The sequence below is a fragment of the Larus michahellis genome, chromosome 5 (assembly GCF_964199755.1).
Source record: "Larus michahellis chromosome 5, bLarMic1.1, whole genome shotgun sequence".
In the NCBI taxonomy this organism is placed as follows: domain Eukaryota; kingdom Metazoa; phylum Chordata; class Aves; order Charadriiformes; family Laridae; genus Larus; species Larus michahellis.
The window spans coordinates 12204343-12223236 of record NC_133900.1 but is presented as its reverse complement, the minus strand read 5'-3'; the positions used below and the strand labels follow the sequence as shown (position 1 = coordinate 12223236).

Below are 18894 nucleotides of genomic sequence, written 5' to 3'. Positions count from 1 at the left end.
CCTCAACCCCTGCCATAAAAAGCTTCTGATAACCAGGGCTTTGCCTACAAAGACCTTCACCCAACGATAACCAGGGCAAAGTACCTTCTGTCTCTGCGCTCTGCCAGCGTCCGTGGGCTTTGCTGCATCAGGGCGACACGTTCTAACTTGCTGGTTTTGTCTTTTATATTTTGATACATTACAGTACCAAGAAATCAGAAAGGCCTCTCTGAAACAAGTCCGTCTTAAAAAAATAATTCTTTTGTGAAGCAGGAAGGCACCCTGGGATAGTTATCATGGTGAGCGATGGCATCCTGCAACAAACTGGAAAGAAACAAATGGGGCCTCCTCAATAAAAGAATATATTTTGGCTTTTGCATGGATTCAAGACCATGCAAAAAGTTATCCTAAAAGAAATGATAAGGAGAAAAGAATAGCTGAAGGTTTTAACACAGAAATAACCTTATTATTTTTAATTACTACTGCTTTTAGAGCTGAATTCAAACCTACTTTTACTCTCTCTCCCTTGAAAGAAGCAGGCTTGACTCCAGTGAAGTCCTAGCAGTTTCCTACAGCTGAGCCCCAACCTTTTCCTTGAAGGACGAAAGTGAATCCTTTTTTGTTATCCTTTGTTGTCAATCTGCTCATCAGCTTTTATAGATCCATGCCTCTATCCCATGGTGGTAAGCGTATAGTAGTCACTGGTCAGGTAGGTGAATTTTAAGAGGTGGAGTATTAGGAAACCCGCTGGGGACGGCTTTGTCCTTTCACAGGAGTTGGGAAACGGCTCCCGAGTTACTCTGCAATAGGAGCATTTGGCCTGTAGCGCACGCCCCTGTGACCAGCTGGTTCATGCACACCTGCAGGAGAGGAGGGCGGCTCAGTCCCAGCAGCACCATGGCGGTTCCCTGCCCAACTTCATCAGGATGGTCCTGGGAGAGCAGCCAAGCTTTAAGAAAAGCCATCCTTGCCCTCACGTGGGGCGCTCACAGAAGCTGTGGCCCTGGAAGAGCTAGAAGCTTTTCCCAGAGCTGAGGGGTGGCTTATGTCAACACCCCTCAGCCTACCTGCGCGGCGTGGGGGTCGAGGCTGGTTACACAAAGTTTTCATCACTGCTACGGGGCAAGAGCCTTGCTCTGCGTGCACGCGCACACACCCCATACCTCACTGTTTAGATTTGTTTCGTATTCTTGCCCCGAGGTCGTCTTTGCTCTTGCTCAGCGCTGCAACCTCCCGCAGCCCTGCCCAGCAGAGCAGAGCAGAGCAGAACAGGAGGCACAGGCTACGGTGGCACCAAGAGTGGGGAGGAAGTTCCTCCTCCCGGGGAAGGTGCTGGTGGGACAGCCGAGGGCCCAAGTGCCTGGAAAACGGGCTGGTTTGGAGCTACCACTGTCTTTGGGCAGCCTGGTTTTACCCTTTATTTATTTAATGTGGTCACTACATTTTGTGGTCATTCCCCTCCATGCAACAATGACTTCACAGCTGGTCCCAGATGTTCACACTTACAAAAACTATGTCATATCTCCCCCTGGCATGCCTGCCCCACAGCACGGAGGGCCTCAGCTGGGGCAGCACACCAGGGGCTGCGGCAGACTCTCAAGCAGGTGCAGTTGGGTTTACGCTCACATCAGTGGCCATGTTCAAGTTTTGGTCCCGTTTCTTAAAAATTCCCCTTCTTTGGGGCCAGCCACGCACCCAATGCAACGTCACTCAACTCCTCCAGGAAGGCAGGGCAGGATTTGGCTCCCGACGCATCAGTCCCGTTTCTGTGCTCACTTACCCCGTCCCCCTCTCTACATTGTGTGGCACACCCACCCACCACTGAATCAGCACCGTGTCCTGACACGGAGACAGACATGTTCCACTGCCAGTAATTCTTTCAAAATACATATGCATTTTTCACAATGGTATGCAGCACAAACCACTTTATACTGAGAAAGCAGGCTCCAAAACTCACCTCCCTGAACTGTCAAAGTCCTCACAACCATGATGAAAAACAATTTGGTCACAGCAAATTTGCCACAAATTTGTTAACAACGGACTGGGCTACAGCCCAGAATGAAATGCTGCATTTTCTAGTTCATAATAGCCCCCTGCCCCCAAAACTAGACAGCTACGGACCTTCTGTGACCAAGCAGCACACCCAGCAGATGTGCTGGAAGCCTGACCGTTTGTTTTTGCTGCTAAATTGACTACCTGGCCCCGGGAGGTGCTTCTGCCTGGCAGGAGCTGTGGCGGAGCTAGAGTTAAAGGCTGGTGCACTTGCAGTGAGCTGCCCAGTCACTCACTGACTGCCTTGTTCCACTCCAAAACTGGCTCCTGGCCCGTCTGATCCCTGTTGGGGATTTTATGGCTCCAATGCTGACATTTGAGCTGCCATGAATTTCACAGGGCATCATTCTTCCTCCTCCCTGACGCAGGTTTAGTGCAGGAACCTCACAAAAGGCTTTGCTAATTAATCATCCTTTTGTTTGTTTGGACAGAAAGGAGCCAAATGAAGTCTCCCAACACCTGATTTGCAACAGGGACTCTAAATTGCCCTATCTTAATGTCAACACAGAAACCTGTGCTCCACGGGGGAGCACTTTCCCAATCACAAGGTCCGTCAGGACCATGGCCCCCGCCGCTTCTCCGTGCTTGCTGCTGGCACCTCTGCTCTCCACCATGCCTGGGGGATGCCAGAGGCAGCCACACGGCCCTGCCTGCCAGCCTCTGGCCACACAACTCACTTGAAAAAAATTAAAGGACAATTTTTTTTATTTTTTTTCCATTTCGGGGTGCTGAGGGCACACGAGGGCCACAGAGCCACCCCCTGAGGCTGGCTCACCTTCCCAGAGCTGCGCCATGCCCTCCCTCAGACCTCAAAAGCCGTGGAGCCGAGGCGCCGCAGTGCACTCTGCAGGCAGGACGTGACACAAATTCCAGGTTCTTTGCGTCATTCCAAATGCTGTACACCAAGTTAAGCACAAGTTAGCTAACTCAATACGGGACAAATCAAAGGAGGTGGCTCACATATTTTTTTACCTGCGGGGAAAATGAGGTTGAAATACCGCACGCTGAACGATGCAGCTGCACAGACCAGCCCGGAGCTACTGTTAGGAGGACGTTTTCAGAGTATGAAGATTTAAAATATGGAAATCCTTGAATGAGAAATACTTGAACCTGTGAAAAGGGGACATTACCAATACTATATAACCAAGATAAGGCTTAGGAAGGCCATGAAAATTGCTTCTATAACTACTACACATAACTAAAAACCCCAAAGCCTTTACAGAAGGAGTTGAATGCATACACACTTAAATTCATCAATAGAAGTCCCTTTTCTTTTACAACCAAAGAATGCAATGTAATTTCTGGTGCTCATCAGCCAAGGAACATAGAATCATGGAATCATTTAGGTTCGAAAAGACTTTTAAGATCATGGAGTCCAACCATTAACCTAGCACTGCCAAGTCCACCACTAAACCATGTCCCCAAGCGCCACGACTACACCTCTTTTAAACACCTCCAGGGATGGTGACTCAACCACTGCCCCAGGCAGCCTGTTCCAATGCTTGATAACCCTTTCCGTGAAGAAAGTTTTCTTAATATCCAGTCTAACCCTCTCCTGGTGCAACTTGAGGCTGTTTCCTCTCCTCCTGTCACCTGCTACTCGGGAGAAGAGACCAACCCTCATCTCTCTACAGCCTCCTTTCAGGCAGTTGTAGAGAGCAATAAGGTCTCCCCTCAGCCTCCTTTCCTCCAGGTTGAACAATCCCAGCTCCCTCAGCAGCTCCTCATAAGACTTATTCTCCAGACCCCTCACCAGCTTCGTTGCCCTTCTCTGGACCCGCTCCAGCACCTCAATGTCTTTCTTGTAGTGAGGGGCCCAAAACTGGACACAGTATTCGAGGTGCAGCCTCACCAGTGCCGAGTACAGGGGGACGATCACTTCCCCAGTCCTGCTGGCCACACTGTTCCTGATACAGGCCGGGATGCTGTTGGCCTTCTTGGCCACCTGGGCACACTGCTGGCTCATACTCAGCTGGCAGTCGACCAGCACCCCCAGGTCCTTTTCCCCCAGGCAGCTGGAGAGTTTCCCACCAGCCACTCTTCCCCAAGCCTGTAGCGCTGCACGGGGTTGTTGTGACCCAAGTGCAGGACCCGGCACTTGGCCTTGTTGCACCTCATACCATTGGCCTCAGCCCATCGATCCAGCCTGTCCAGATCCCTCTGTAGAGCCGTCCTACCCTCAAGCAGATCAACACTCCCACCAACTCGGTGTTGTCTGCAGGCTTACTGAGGGTGCAACACGGTAGGCCCAACTGAATCAAAGCCTGGTTTTTAGTTAGAGAAAAACTGTTAGCCACCAGTGCTGGCACATAATTAACTGCCAACATGAAACCCCACATTCTTTAGCATTATCAGCTTAGAAAAGCATATAAAAACACATTAAAGAAGGAGTAACATATTTCAACATTTGGGAATCTTAGGCTGTTTCTCACCAGATAAGGTCAAGTTCTGCTCTAGTAATCAGTCTCTCCTCAGGGAAGATGATTTAAATTGGATTTTGATACTTCCTCCTCTTGCGCTGTCCTTATCCAGCATGACTTAAATCATTCTTTTCTGTCGGCTTTCTCTCTATCGGTACAGCCTATTCTTCTACACACTGTCAAATTCTGCTGGCTTCACGCTCTACAACAACGCTTATGAAGCAAAAAAGAATAAACAAAGACACATGATTTCACACTGCGTCATCGTACTCGCGTTCAGAAAGCAAAACTGCAACAAATAATAGCAATTTACTCCTCATGATTATATAGAAACATGTTACTCATTAGTTACTGCTCCCATGTTAAAAATGTTTATTCAGCTCCAAATGTTGTGTCTTTCCAACAAATGCAAACCAGCTTTTTGGTGGTAAATAGCAGGTATTTATTTGAAATGAAAAAAATACTTCAGTACCTGAACTATTGCATTTAATCATGTATTGTTGTAATTGTGTTACTCTACCTTTTTGCATTGGAGACAAATATACAATGAACATTCAGATATCACAGATTGCACACTAGATAGTAAATCGTCAGGCCTTTTACGTAACCACCAAAAAACAGATATCGGATTCTGCAATATAGTACAAAATTCCACACTCCAGTCTTAGCCAGTTATCTTCAATTTACTCCTGATGCTGTACAAATAAATGGCCATTTAACTAGGGCTTACAAGTTAATAACAGGACAAAAAAAATATACATTGCACTGACACAAAAAGTCAGCTGTGTTAATAGTCATGCAACAAGTAACCAAACTTGCTGAAATTAAAAATACTTTCTAAAAAGTTTTAACTGCATAAATATTTTGTACACAGTTCATTTACTGAAACAAAAGGAGTCTTTAAATGATACAAAGCAAATATAAGTTTCTACCAATTTTATACATAAGAAAGTGCAAAATAACTTATCTAAAGTGTTCTGCTATTGAACTGATGAATGTCGGCTGGAGGCAGCCAACCCCCTCTCAGAAGCATGACATTACAGTTGCACACTACATACGAATGTTAAGAGTACATGAATAAGTATACTACAAAGAACAAGGCAGGAGAAGACACGTGAGGTACTTGCAGAGAATACAGTCTACTAATGGTAGTGTACATGAGTCTATTTTTGCTCAACAGATCTTTACATGGAAAACAAAGCAAGTATTTGCATTAGAAGCTTGAAAGAAACGGGAAAAAAACCCCACTCCCAAGTGAACAAAACAGTTGCCCACAGCACCAGCTGCCAGAGGAAATATGAGCAGGTGTGTTTTTCCCCTCCACCTCCTACAAGCAAGAACCTGGTTTTTTGGAACAGCGCAAACAAAGAATTAAGTCCGAGGGCTGTGGTGATTTGTTTGCAAAATGTAAATTGGGACTAACCTCTACACTACAGAATTTGTAAAGAATAGCCACCTTGATTTTTCAGTACGCTGCCAAACAAAGCACAGACCACCACCCGTACAACGTGCTTATGCAGCTGAACGCAGTCGACTACCTCTTCACTGACGGCCCACTATCTTCACGACCCTGCATTAGTACTATATGCCAACTGTTTGCTCTAGTGTTTAGATTATATCAGTGTTATTGTCATAAAACTTGCTTTTATTAGGGTTTAATTATCTGGCTGTACGAGTTCCACTCTGTAGAAAAGACTTTAAATTTGGTTTTGATTTGAAATCTGGAGGCAAGGGGAAGAAAACTCCGTGGACTCAAAGGCATTGGTTAAAATAGCCTTTTCTTCAAACTGAAAACGTTAAGGCCACTAGCCTGTCTTCTGAACTATGCTGGTTTCGCATCATTTTGGGAAGGGTGAAGGCAACGTTAGAGAGAACAGAGAAATTCCAGTGCTCCGCACATGCTTACTGAGGACCTATTCTTGTTTTTAGGGACAAATCTGTCCAGGTAGCCATGCAGCGCGGCTACTTGATCATCATTCTTTGGATCCAACGGGATCTATTTGGGTCAGAAAATCTCAACAAACCTGCATTTACTCAACAGTGTGCAAGGGCTCTAGAGAAGCCTTTCTGTTCATTTGGGGACTTAGTATACATACCAAAACAGGAATATATCTCATTTTACAGACCAGCACATACATAATAAACAAACATGTATCAAAATACGTATTTAACCTTCAGTGCATAAACATGTGATACCAGGGTAAATAGTAAGTGATCAGGATTAACAAATTATTCACCGCTAGAAGCTCAAATCAAGAGAAGACAGGTGTGCCACCGCAGTGCCAAGGACCTTCTGGAAGGAGCTCACACCACCACAGAAGGTCCAGCATTTTGGATGGTGCAATTCCAACAACAGTGCCGGTTTTAACCATTTACTGTCCCAGGGCCAGAGTCTGCCCAAATCATTTCAAGTGAAGGATAACATCGTCTCGAGTGAAGACGCTCACCGAAGCACTAGCAGAGCAAAAGCAGGGCCACTTGTCTTCTGTTGGTTTGGGTCATATCCTTACCGCTATTTAAAAGAACCCATTGTGAATATACCTAGAGCTAGATTGGTTTGTCACTCATTTACAAAATATATACACATACGTTAAAAAACCAAACCAAACCAAACACCAGCCTGCCCCTGTCCCCCCCTTCCCCCCCTCCCGCCCCACCAAAAAACCACTGGCAAGACCTCATTCAGAAATTAAGTCCATGGGCCTATCCAATGCACGCGTTCCAATCCCAGTGGATATCAGTGTCTCTACTTCATCCCACATGTAGTGCAAAATAAATGATAGAGTAGTAAAAAAATACTGCAATTAAATTCATATTGGAACTTAAAAACCACAATGGAAGTCTACTGCTGTCCTCAAGTTGATGCCATGTGCTGAAACACGAAGATTAGTTCTTAGAAGCGTTTCTGACATGACTAAGATCACCCTGTTTTAGAGCAATGCCTATTGTTCTGGAAGTTTTTTCGCAAACAAGCTACAGGACAACAGCAGTTAAATTTTATGCACAAGGAATTCATTCTGTATCTATATGCAAGCCAATTGCTATTGACTAAAGAAGTTAAAAGCTGGTTCTTGCACTGCATGAATCAGCTGCTAATGAACAGTAAGTAATTAACAAAACTGCAGCTCTGACATATGTATAAAAGAGGCCTTATTAAATATGAACAACACTGAGGTGGTAAATAGTTTGGTATAAAATGCAACACAAGTGTACAATTTAGTTCCTGGTTATCTTACAGCTAGAATAAAATACTCCAAGTCCTATTCTCAAAAATGTTTTCTTTTGAAAAAATCCATGTAATTCTACGAATAGCCTTACTTAGATTAAGATACTGTGGGCAACGGAAAGAACAAACATGCACAGACTGGATTTTTAACAGAAATACGCATAATGCCTTTGAGTCTTCTGGTTTCTCTTTTTTTTTTTTTTTTTTTTAACATTCGTATTTAAATTGATAGATGAGATAAAGATGCCACACAAAGTATAGTGGTTAATCTGAAGTCCCATGTAACAGGCAGTTAAGTTCATATTTAGATAAAAAGGCCATTATACCTATTTACAATATACACAGTTGCTTGCGAAGAAGGCAGATTTACAACTATCTTCTAAAAAGCCTTCCCCTCCCCCTCCCCCCGATAAAGATGACTAGCTCTACAAAAACAAGACAAGAATGGGTATTTAGGATAAGTGAGGATTTTCTCGATAGCCACGTCAACACAGGTTTAGGGGTTGACAGTTCTATTGGATTTGTGGTTATTAATCATGTCTTTCTTGGGCCTTGCTCTTCACTTAATTATGCTGTTAGCCTCATTTACCTTCTGTCAACACAAATCGATTCAATGATCCCTTTTTACTTTTAGTGCTTAAAACTCAGTATAAACTTAAGTGTAAACAGACAATATTCTAATCCCTTCCGATCACTGCACGATACTCTCACTAGTTCTTGGAGTGATGGCGGGGCTGGATGGGGTCTCTGTTTGCCAGGACCCCATCAATTTCTGGGCCCTTCCTCTGAACCCCGCTCGTGCTGCAGGTTGTAGAAGCAGTTCTGGCAGACTCTGACTGGTGAGGAAATCTTCAGACGCTTGATTTCAGACTGAAACCGACTGCACCTGTAGAGGAAAACAAACATCGCTGTGAACACAGGTCCTCTCCTGACCTGGCCATTTTCTGTCCAGGTGTGGAAATTATCATCATGACTTCAAATATCAGAGAACTGCCCAAACTCATCAAGGAAATGCAATACAGCGTGGCAGAAGCAGAATTTAACAGGTATGATCACCACAGAATCAACGCAATGATTCTGCGCTGAGAGGTAGCTTAAAAACAGCTGTTGTCACCAGTTTAGACTCAAAGTATATAGCTACAGAGATGAAACTAGAAATAAAATACCGTGTCTGACCTAGTGGACCAGAGAAGAGACTCCCACATCAGTTCCTGGGCAAGAGGAGCTCATATACATCTGCTGTGCCATACGTTTTCCTGTGTGAGGCTACATGTCACTGGCTCCTAAATCTGCATCCTTACAGTCCTGCATATGGTTTACATTTTGACCGGGTTGCTTGTGGAAGGACAAGAACAACTAGTTGCAAAAGAAGTTTGTTTGGGATTTTTTTCCTTTGCTAAGTTCATTTGCCTAGAGTTTTTCCCAGATGGGCAACAGGGAGGTTTTCAAAGCTGCAAGCAGATTTCCTTCTCTCCTGATACCTGTCTTGCTAACTATAGATTTACTAAGGGTCTGTGTGTCTTTTCCAATTCCTCCCTGGAAGTTTTGAGAGCTTTGATGCTTTTTCTTCATCAGTTCTGTTCTAGTAAGGGAAACCTCAGTCTTTCAGCAAAGTTCCGTTGCATGCAACAGCTTTACCCAGCCTAAAATTCAGTATGGAAAAGAGCCCAAAGGAGGCTCTTGGCTGGCTTACTTCTGGCAGAAGAGCTGTCCGCAGTTCCTGCAATGGTGACGCCTCTCCGTGAGTGAAAAACGGACCGCGCAGCCCGAACAGCTGTCTCCCCCCTCGTCCTTCACCCAGTGATCAGCTGCAGATCGGCCAGGCTGATCGCTTACGGACCAGCTGAACACTCTGCCTCGACCATCCCCAATAAGAATTCTGCTGTGATCCCTGCAAGAAAAAAGCAAAAACATTCCTGCAACAACTCTGGCACAGTAACGCACAGACAGTGACGACCAATTTTACATGTCAGAATATGTCATAAATTAAACTACTAGCACAGTAACTAATGTGTACATTAGCCTGGTCTGACTGGAAAATGGAGCTACAACAACACTCTGTATAACATAATGCAGCTGAGTAAGTCTACTTATTTTCGTATTTTTATCTCAGTCCTCGAACAAGGCTGCCCTAAACAGAAGCACCACAAAACAGCATTATGCAAAGAACAATGGCTGGTTCAGACCACTTCCCGCTGACAACACCGAAAAAAATGTTGTAAGTGATCACTTGTGAACTACTCACTTAGAGATGCCGAGTGCAGTGATTTCTGCTGGATGTGCGTTGTCTTTGCGATCAAATGCCGTGTGCATAGTTAGTTTGCTTCTAAACACCAACTGACGCTCCCATCTGTATCCTAGAAACGAGCAGAAAGTAGGAGGGGGGAAAAAGCAAATTTGCTTGTTCTCATATTTGTTCCCTCCTCCCCCAACATACCTGTATGTGTGAGACTTTGTAGAAAGAAATAATCTCCCCCCAGAGAGAATTCTCTATGACTCAAGTTTCTCTTGGGGAAAACACGTTTTTCAACCGCTTCCTCAACACATGTAAGAAAGGAGAGGATACAAAACAACGCACAGGGCCTCCAATTTCTCTGAGTCCAGTTGGGGGCTGCAGAGAATGGTGATGTACACAGGGAAGCCCTGTACCAAAGCCTGTCAGGATTGGGATAGCTTCATTTTATTTTTTAATTTTATTTATTTTCTTTTTAAAGTCAAGACTTAGATTTCCAACTGTCACTACTTTTCTTCATAAATGCTCACACAATGCTGTGTTCTGGGCATGTGACTAAAACATAGTCACCATGACATACCAGTGTTTTGGCTGTTGTTCAGCGGTATTTGCAGAGTATCAAGGTTTTCTCTTTTCCCCCACTCTGCTCTGCCCCCCCCACCCCCGTCAGCAGTTTGGAGGTGCACAATAAATCAGGAGGGGACACAAGCTGGACAGCTGACAAACTGACCAAAGGGAAATTCCACTCTGTGTAACATCACGCTCAGCAATAAAACTGAGAGGAGGGGGTCTTTTGGGAAGGCAGCCATTTGCTCAGAGACTGGCTGGTCATCATTCTGCTTGTGGGAGGTGACGAGCGATTGCCTTTGCATCGCTTGTTTTGTCTTCCTCTTTTCCTTTGCTTATTAGACTATCCTTATCTTGACTTGTCAGTTCCCTTGCTTTTGTTCTTTCTATTCTCTCCACCATCCCACTGCAGGGGGTTGTGGTGGTGGTGGTGGCCATCAAGTCCTTAGCTGGGTAAACTGACCAGGAAAAGCCTGAACAACACGCAACCTTTGCACACAAATTTTTCTCTTCACTGACAATTTTGGAATTCAGAGCTGCACAGACAGAGAGAGACTGCCTTACAGGTCGGTGCTGACAGCATGTTTATCTGACAGAGGAAGCGTGTCCAGTTTCTTTTACCTGGTTTAAGCTTGCTGTAGTGCCGTGCTTCAGCATAGCTGGGGTGCGGGTGGTTAACCTGAGCGTGGGGATGCATTTTGGCTTGTCCCTCAGAATAATTCACAAAGATAAAGCCATCTTTCTCATCCAAGCTGAGCTGATCTGACCAACGCCTGGAGTCATCGGAGCCGCTGTCTGCTGACCATGCTGCCGCTGCTCTGTTTGACGATGACCTAGGCCTGTGGCTGGTGCTGCTTGGTTGACTCTGGCTCTCCTGCAGTTTCGTGTCCTGGCCTATGCATGGATCATCCGCCTCGGAGTCACTGCTGTCCTCTTCGTGGGCTTCCTGCCCTGGATTCACAGGAGAGAAGATGTTGTTAGCAAGGCTGCTGATCGCCTGAGCTCTTCCCCTATTCTGCTGCTGCACTACCAACAACCACTGCAGCACGAGTAGGGGGAAACTGCATGGAGGCATCTCAAAGCCTTCGCAAAGATTCAGCTCCTGCCAGGAATCAAACAACTCGCATTTTTTGTACTGGTCTGTCAGAAAACAGCACTCCTTAGCTGAAGCAATTTCCTATGATAGTCCATCTGAGGTAGGCTATGAGAGACACAATGAGTACAATTTTCAACAGCGCTCAAGTTAGCAAAACCAAATCCTGCTGTCTTTCAGCAAAACTTAAACAAGTAACACAGTCAGCTATGCTGAAACTCCAGCCGACTGAGAAACATGATGCAGATTTGTTAATAACAGGTTTTGTTAATACAAAAAAAGCAACTGTGGAAGATATTTATATTCCTAGTGACACTGAAAAAAAAAAAAAGAGGTGTCTATATATAGTAATTGCTAATGAGTATCACGCGATACAGATCCAAATCCAGATCGTATCTTCAATATGAAAAGGGCAAGAGGAAGATGAGATGGCTAAAAGAAAATACACCCATCAAGCATGGACCAGAATATTCTGACAGTAGAAAGATGATACGGCCAGCATTGCTTGTCTCAACAGCATACTGTTCCATCAGTAGATTTTTTTTAACTCTGCTGTTATGCTATAATTCCATTTCAAAATAAAAAAATAAAAATCTAGCTTTTGGACAATGGTAACATCCATTGGGTTTACCGATAGCAGAAACAACCACACACAGAAAAGTTCAATCTTCACAGAAAAAAACCTGATGAGCATGATTTTTTCTTACTCATAGCAGTATGAAACTACCATGAGCAAGGTGGTGAATAAAGAACTCAGACGCTTTATTTATTAGGCCCACTGGATGTCAATTTTCATTTGAGACAAAATCCCCTTCGTCCATTCTGCACTGTATAACCACATGATTTTACCTATGTATGGTGAAGATCAGATAAAAGGCAAAGACAAAACACTTGTCAGGAGACATACCTATTTGTGCTTCCTGACAATCCTCTTGCATTTCCAGCATCTCCGCAGGCTCTGGAGCTGGTGTTTCCGGTACTTGCAAAAACTCCATCCGCCAGAACTGGAGGGACAGGGAATAAGGAATAAGCAAAGTGGCATGTACTGAACTCTTAGCTTTCTTCTGAGCTTCTTGTAGAGTTAGGATGGCTTATTAGAACCTCATGTTTGCACTGGTAGCGTGAGAGGCAGGTCACATCTCCATACTGAGCCCTGTTTACGGGGGCTAACTACTGTAAGAGGACGTGTGTTCATGCCTGAATCACAAGTGAACAAGTCTTGTGCTGTTATTTAACATCTTTGCTGTTCAAATAAAAAAAAATCCACTGCACACAGCAATCTGACCAGCAGACTCTGGTTAAAGCAGACCCAGGACGGCACAGCAAAGTACCAAAAATTGGGCTAGGCTCGCAGTGATCAGAGATGCCACTAAGTTCCTCTTTTCTTTCTAGGCAGCAAAATGAGTGTCTCAAGGTGTGTAGAACAAAAACGGTAAACGAAAACTACAATCTCCAGGCATGAAAGTTGGTGACCAAAACAGGGCAGGAAGCAAAAGGTATGCTCCTGACTATTGCTAGTTACGCCCCACCACCACAACGGGTGGATCGAAAAGGAGAAAGAAAACTGAAAGACTGTATAGGAATGTCAGCTCACTGAAAGAGTTTTCCACGAATCTTTGATGTCCATTTAACTTGTGTACACGATACACTGCACCACCCTGTGCAGAAAAGGCACAGCTGGTTCCAGCACCAAAAGCAGTCTGCATCGTCTACCCAGCCTGCACTCCCTCCTTCCTTCCTGCAGGATTTAACTGTTCAGGTGGAGGACCCAATATAGCAAAACTGCTTTTTGTACTGGCCAGGACACTATGTTGGATAGACATGACTACTCTAACTGCTACTACTACTAACTAAGGAGTAAACTTATTTTTTCAAACAGTGATTCCTGATACTTACCCGGACAACTCCATCCGAATGTCCTGTTACTATGACATTCTGAGTATCCCACTCATTCATCTCTGATACAAAGCAACACATTATTTGCTGGCTTCGGCCAGTGAAAGTGTTTACACTTGCGGTAGGGCTGCCATTAATGCTCCACACATGGATATAAGTACCAGCACATGATACAATATCCCCCTGCAAAGACAAATAACATCTCCGTATTTCAATACAGGTCTTAGGTTTTCTTCAGCAAAATATAAGCCAGGTTCATATATAAGCCAAGTTCAGCCATCAAAGCTGGCACTTTCAGAAAGTTCTGTTCGAGCCTAGTTTGGACACCTAAACAAATCTTTAGGATGATATGCTTTTTTTTTTTAAATTGTACATAGAAAAGCAGACTTAGTAGCGACCTATTTGTTGTATTTACAGCATACAATGAGTAGACCAATTCCTCCACTTTTCACAGCATAGCAATCCAACAGTGTATTTTCAGCACTTTTCCTTCTCAGTTTTCAAAGACGCTATTCTCACAGACTCCTCTCTTTTTTCACAAACATGTACCACCTTAAATTTCATTTGCTTCCTTATTGGGAAAAGAGCGAGAGATGGTCCAAACTAGTGCAGAGGGGAAATGGGAGCTGCAGTCTAAACCACTGGCATCACCAGACTACTAGCAGCTAATCTACTTGCTAACGCCTCCTTGCATTACAGCCCCATTTTGTCTTGATTTCAACCACTACAACTGCTCCAGTTGCATCATGGTCCATCCAGCCCTCATGGACCAGCTGCATAAAGTTTCAACTCAGGCAAAATCTTTGACGTGCACGGGAGCTCGATAAATGGCAACCCATCGCTTATAGGACCACCAGGGAGACATGCTTTTAGGTTATGTCTGTTTCAGCTACAATCGTCACTGCAGCTTCATCCAAGGTATCTTCTGCTTCCTTTAAATGAAGCGTAAGAGAACAAAAGTCAACCAAGGTCAAATATCAAAATATCTTTTCTTAGTTCCTGTGGCAGGTTTGACAACCCACTTTGAACGCCACACTAGCTACACTGCTGCCAGCACTGTTAATATGCCCTTCTGAACTCGAGCCGCTCTGCATGGAACAAACCTATGTGCGTCTCTGGACAAAAGATGCAAATAATTCCCTAAACCAGCTAATTAGTTTTCAGATGAGTTATACAAGTTTTCTCAAACTAACAGAAGACCCTGGTTTATTTTTCTTTGGTGTAGCAATTTCTGACTCTTGCTACTGTTTCCACTGCACATTGGTGAATGGTATTTGGTTCTTACCGTTAATTCATTTATACAGAGTGCTGAAACCGGAGCCCGGTGACCTCGAAGCTGTGTTAGAAAAGAGAGTTTATTCAAATCCCAGATGATGCAGGTGCGATCCCGTGATCCACTCACAATTATGTGATAAGCTAGCGATGCTGTTAAGCACGTGACAGTGTCAGTATGACCCAGTAATGCCTGTAAAACAAAAGTCAGGAGGAACAAGCTGCAATCAGGAGAGAGTACAAAAATTACAGCATTAAACCCACTTATCTGAAGAGATTCAGATAATGTAAACATGAATATCCTATCGGAAGATGCAAGTGACTTACAAGAATTCAGTTGGCAACTATTTTCATACTTGACAATAACAGTATTTTTTTTTCCATTTAAAAAGTACTCTCACAAAACCAAATTTCAAGCGTCTAATGTTATATAGACTTCTACTGAAAAAAAACCCCAAAATAAATTTCCAACCCGTTCTGCATCAGTAGCTTATTTATAGGGTCCATATGTGTTCCAGGCTGCACCTGAAATTACATTCTGAAAACAGAAATTCTTTGTAAATAGCTCCTATATAAACTTCTGTTGGTGTTTGAGAAAAGACAAGAAAGAGCGGCAGCCAAAATGGTAAAGTCAATCGGAAGGAGGAGAAAATTACAAGCATCTACTTGTATTAGACCCTGCTTTTACATTTTAGGCTTAACCTAACCATTTGAACAGGAGTCTGGAATACAGTCAGATTATTGCAGTTACAAATCATTGGCTAAAGTACAATAAATGGCCTTCAATATACTGCCCTGAAATTCAAGATAGAGTGTTTTATCTTGCCTTCTTCTTAAGTAAAATGCTTTGGAAACATAGCTTTGGACAGTTGTTGGAGACCATGCAAGGGAAGTTATTAAATAATTCTCTAAATTTCTTCTCAAGTGGAAGCTTTCCTCTGGAAACAGTCCTGCTATGAAGATGCTAACAGGAACAGTAACACTTAACAACCTAGCTACCTATAACAATGATACACAGCTTCTAGAATATTTTGAGGTAGTTGGATGGGGGTGTTTTGTTTCGTTTACAGGTGGGCTTTTTTATTATTCTTTCTTTAGTAAATACAAGACTTAGCTGCAAGTGACTTTAAAGCACGAGTGCTCGTTTGTTAGATTAAAAGTTGATGCTTTGAATTAACAAAGCAAGAACAATTTAAGGTGATCCTGAACAAGTATACTCTGCTCCACAAACATCACTGCCAGAAACTGCAAAGTTTTGCACAGAAGTGTAATTTAAATATATACATTATAAAAGAAAAAATTAAAAAAAAAAAAAAAAAAGGAAAACGAACTTTTGAGACAGTTTCCTTCACTGCCCTCCCTGACACAGTTTTATGCAACATTACAATAAAGCAGATGAATTCACAAAACACACCGGTATAATTTTGTTAACATCACTACCAAATTCCCCGTCTCTCCGAAAAGCTCCTGGTGATCAACTATCCTTAAATGATGCAATTTTCAAGATGCATTTTGCCCACTTCCAATGCAGATCGGCACCTCGACTACTCAGTTCTCCCAGGGTTCGCTGGACTCATGGTTTCAAAGCTTACTATGCGAGCAATACCCTTTTGGTAATTCCTTTGATCTTGTAACATAATTTACATAAAAGGTATCTTTATTGTATCTTACCTGTTTCAGTGTGAGGGCTTTAGCTTTTTCTTTGGAGATGCCCATTTCCCACACACACACTGCTGTGCTTGTTCCTCCAGTGATAACTAGTTTGGGGTTGGGGCAAATGGCACACAGTATCTGACCCCATTCTGACAAACATTCATAAACAATTACTGCCTAAAAAAAAAAAAAAAAAAAGAAGAATTACTTGCAGGATTAGTGTTTGGTAGGATAAAAATAAAAACCTAAGAACCCCCCTGCATGCTGGACTATTAAGTAACCAAGATATCACTGCTACCCCCTGTGCAGTTTTTCCTCAAACAGAAGCAATTCCAGCCTCTGCCAGAAGATGCCCCCCGAGAGAACACGAGAGATGACCTTCAACGGCATAGATTTAATTCATTCATGTTTTGCCGGCCTGGTAAAAAATTATTATTAATTGGCTTATGTTATTGTGCCAGTGTTCTGATGAAGACCACCAGATAGGGAGCAATAAAACATATGCAGTATGAGATTATTTCATTCACATGTGAAATAAATTTCCATTCTTAGATTTTTTCACTATTGAGTGCTCATTGGTTTTGGTACATTCAGCACTGAAAAAAATTTCAGATTACAAACCTTGTCCGACTCGTAGGTACCCAGTCTACAGCTGAGGTCTGCATAGCCCCAGGCAAAAGTTTTATTCCATGTAGGTGGGATGAGAACCTTATTCTGTTCTACTGCCAGAATGCCTTTATCAGTACACACGATCTGTCCCACAGGCTCCTTGAGCTCTGAAAAAGAAGATGGGGTTATGTTTTATTGCTAGCACAGACAAATATTACCTGATCCCATTAAATATTTGATGCTGTGCACAAGCAGGATCTCTGTATTGGCTATGTCATGCAAATCTTTGTTTCAATTGCAACGATGGCAACTTTTGCTACATTCCTAACAAATGCAGGGCTAAGCATTACCAGTAGTGGCGGCGACACCCCGAGGATCACAGATAGCTCTGACCCCACCTGCAATGCTGCACAAGATGTTCTTCAGACAAGATGCCTGTCATCATTAAAAGTCATCGTACCATTTTCGGCACAAGTGAAAACAAGTTTTTGGTATCAATTCTAACATCTTGGCCAAGCGTTCCCACAGGTTATGTTCCTGACTACAGCCCGTGGTGTTCTACCAGTTTTTCCTCAAGCTTTGCAAATATAGATTAAGGCTTTCTAATTTCCAGTTTTAGAGTGTAGCTCTGCTATGTCCTGTGTAGTAGTACGTCTACCTCCCTTTACGGCAGGCAGGCACAGATTCATTTAATCAACTCAGAAAAAAATCACCATATAGCATTTACCTGCCTCACACACAATTAAGTTTTGTCCAGCCCAATATCAGAGATGACGTCAAAACCCACCTTTTTTAATCTCAACAACCAACACCACCCTTTCCTGTCAACACTTCTGAGTATTTCTCAGCACTGTGATAAAGAATCCTTCTGCTATAAAAATCACAAAATTGAGGCTATCACAGGCCCAGAAACAGTGTACCCTGAATATCGTTTGTTAAGACTTTAAAGAAGTGCTTAGGTCCAATTTTATCTCTCTCTTTTAAAAGAGTTACATTAAAGCAGCACAGATGTAGTGCTTTCCAAGTACACTTTAAGGTAGAGAAGAACACAATCTTACAGTATTAGGATATTTTAAATTTGCGTTTCTCACAAAAGTACAGGTATTAAGAACGTTAGAGCTATGCTAAACGTGGAAAAGGATGATTTTGCTGAAACTCTGAATGCTCTGGCAAAGAAACAGGAATAATTACTGTGGGTTTTCACTCTACCTTTCACTGGGGCAAGTGATGGCCGCAGGTTGTCCAAATGATGGAAAAAAATCTTGTCACTTGTGGAACCAGGGGGCACAGAGGTTCCCACAGTCTCTCCATTCAGTCGGCTTCTAACACGCTTCGGTGGGTGTGGCTTTTTAAAGAGCTGAAATTCATTAAGAAATTGATTATCATCAAAAATCAAGAGGTTTACAAGAGCACAAGCTTAAAGAGATCATCAGTACATGCAATTTACCTTCTAAAAATTCTGCAGGTCAGCAAATGTTACTTAGTTCTGTTCTCAGTATTCACTAATACCTTATGGCGACCATTTCAATAAGACTTCAACAAATAATATGAAATCCCACAAGGATATAACAAGAAAAGTATCTTCAGAGCTACTTCCAGTTGCAAAAGCAGTTGAAGTAAAGCAAGCAAAAATCCCGAAGTTGATACATAACACGGTATTAAATTCTAACCTAGGACAAAATGAAAGCTAAGTTTTGGCTTTGAAACAAATTGTGTCCCACAAACATCAGGTGACACACTTGGGAGGCGGCCAGACTACCAAAGAACAGAATGACAGCATGGGTGGGCATGTAATTGGACCACATATGACAATCGCGCACAAGAAACGCATCTTAGCACCTGGTTATCTTCTGCCTAGCTTTTCATTACGAGTGACTGAATTTCCATTTTACCG

At 43.2% G+C, this 18894-nt stretch overlaps 1 protein-coding gene across 6 annotated transcripts in view; it reads right to left on the bottom strand.

Annotated features, from left to right (window-relative positions):
• Positions 1 to 7735: 7735 nt before the first annotated feature.
• The window catches only part of WDFY3 (WD repeat and FYVE domain containing 3), a 178554-nt gene continuing 167395 nt past the window's right edge, over positions 7736 to 18894 (bottom strand). For all 6 annotated transcript variants that reach the window (XM_074588804.1, XM_074588805.1, XM_074588799.1 and 3 more), the window contains 10 exons: positions 18210 to 18357; positions 17013 to 17167; positions 16410 to 16568; positions 14752 to 14931; positions 13467 to 13649; positions 12478 to 12574; positions 11099 to 11428; positions 9923 to 10034; positions 9371 to 9568; positions 7736 to 8563 (listed from right to left, as the gene is read on the bottom strand). In XM_074588804.1, coding sequence (XP_074444905.1) covers positions 8443 to 8563; positions 9371 to 9568; positions 9923 to 10034; positions 11099 to 11428; positions 12478 to 12574; positions 13467 to 13649; positions 14752 to 14931; positions 16410 to 16568; positions 17013 to 17167; positions 18210 to 18357 — 1683 coding nt within the window. In that variant the 3' untranslated portion in view covers positions 7736 to 8442. The remainder of the gene's footprint in view (positions 8564 to 9370; positions 9569 to 9922; positions 10035 to 11098; positions 11429 to 12477; positions 12575 to 13466; positions 13650 to 14751; positions 14932 to 16409; positions 16569 to 17012; positions 17168 to 18209; positions 18358 to 18894) is intronic.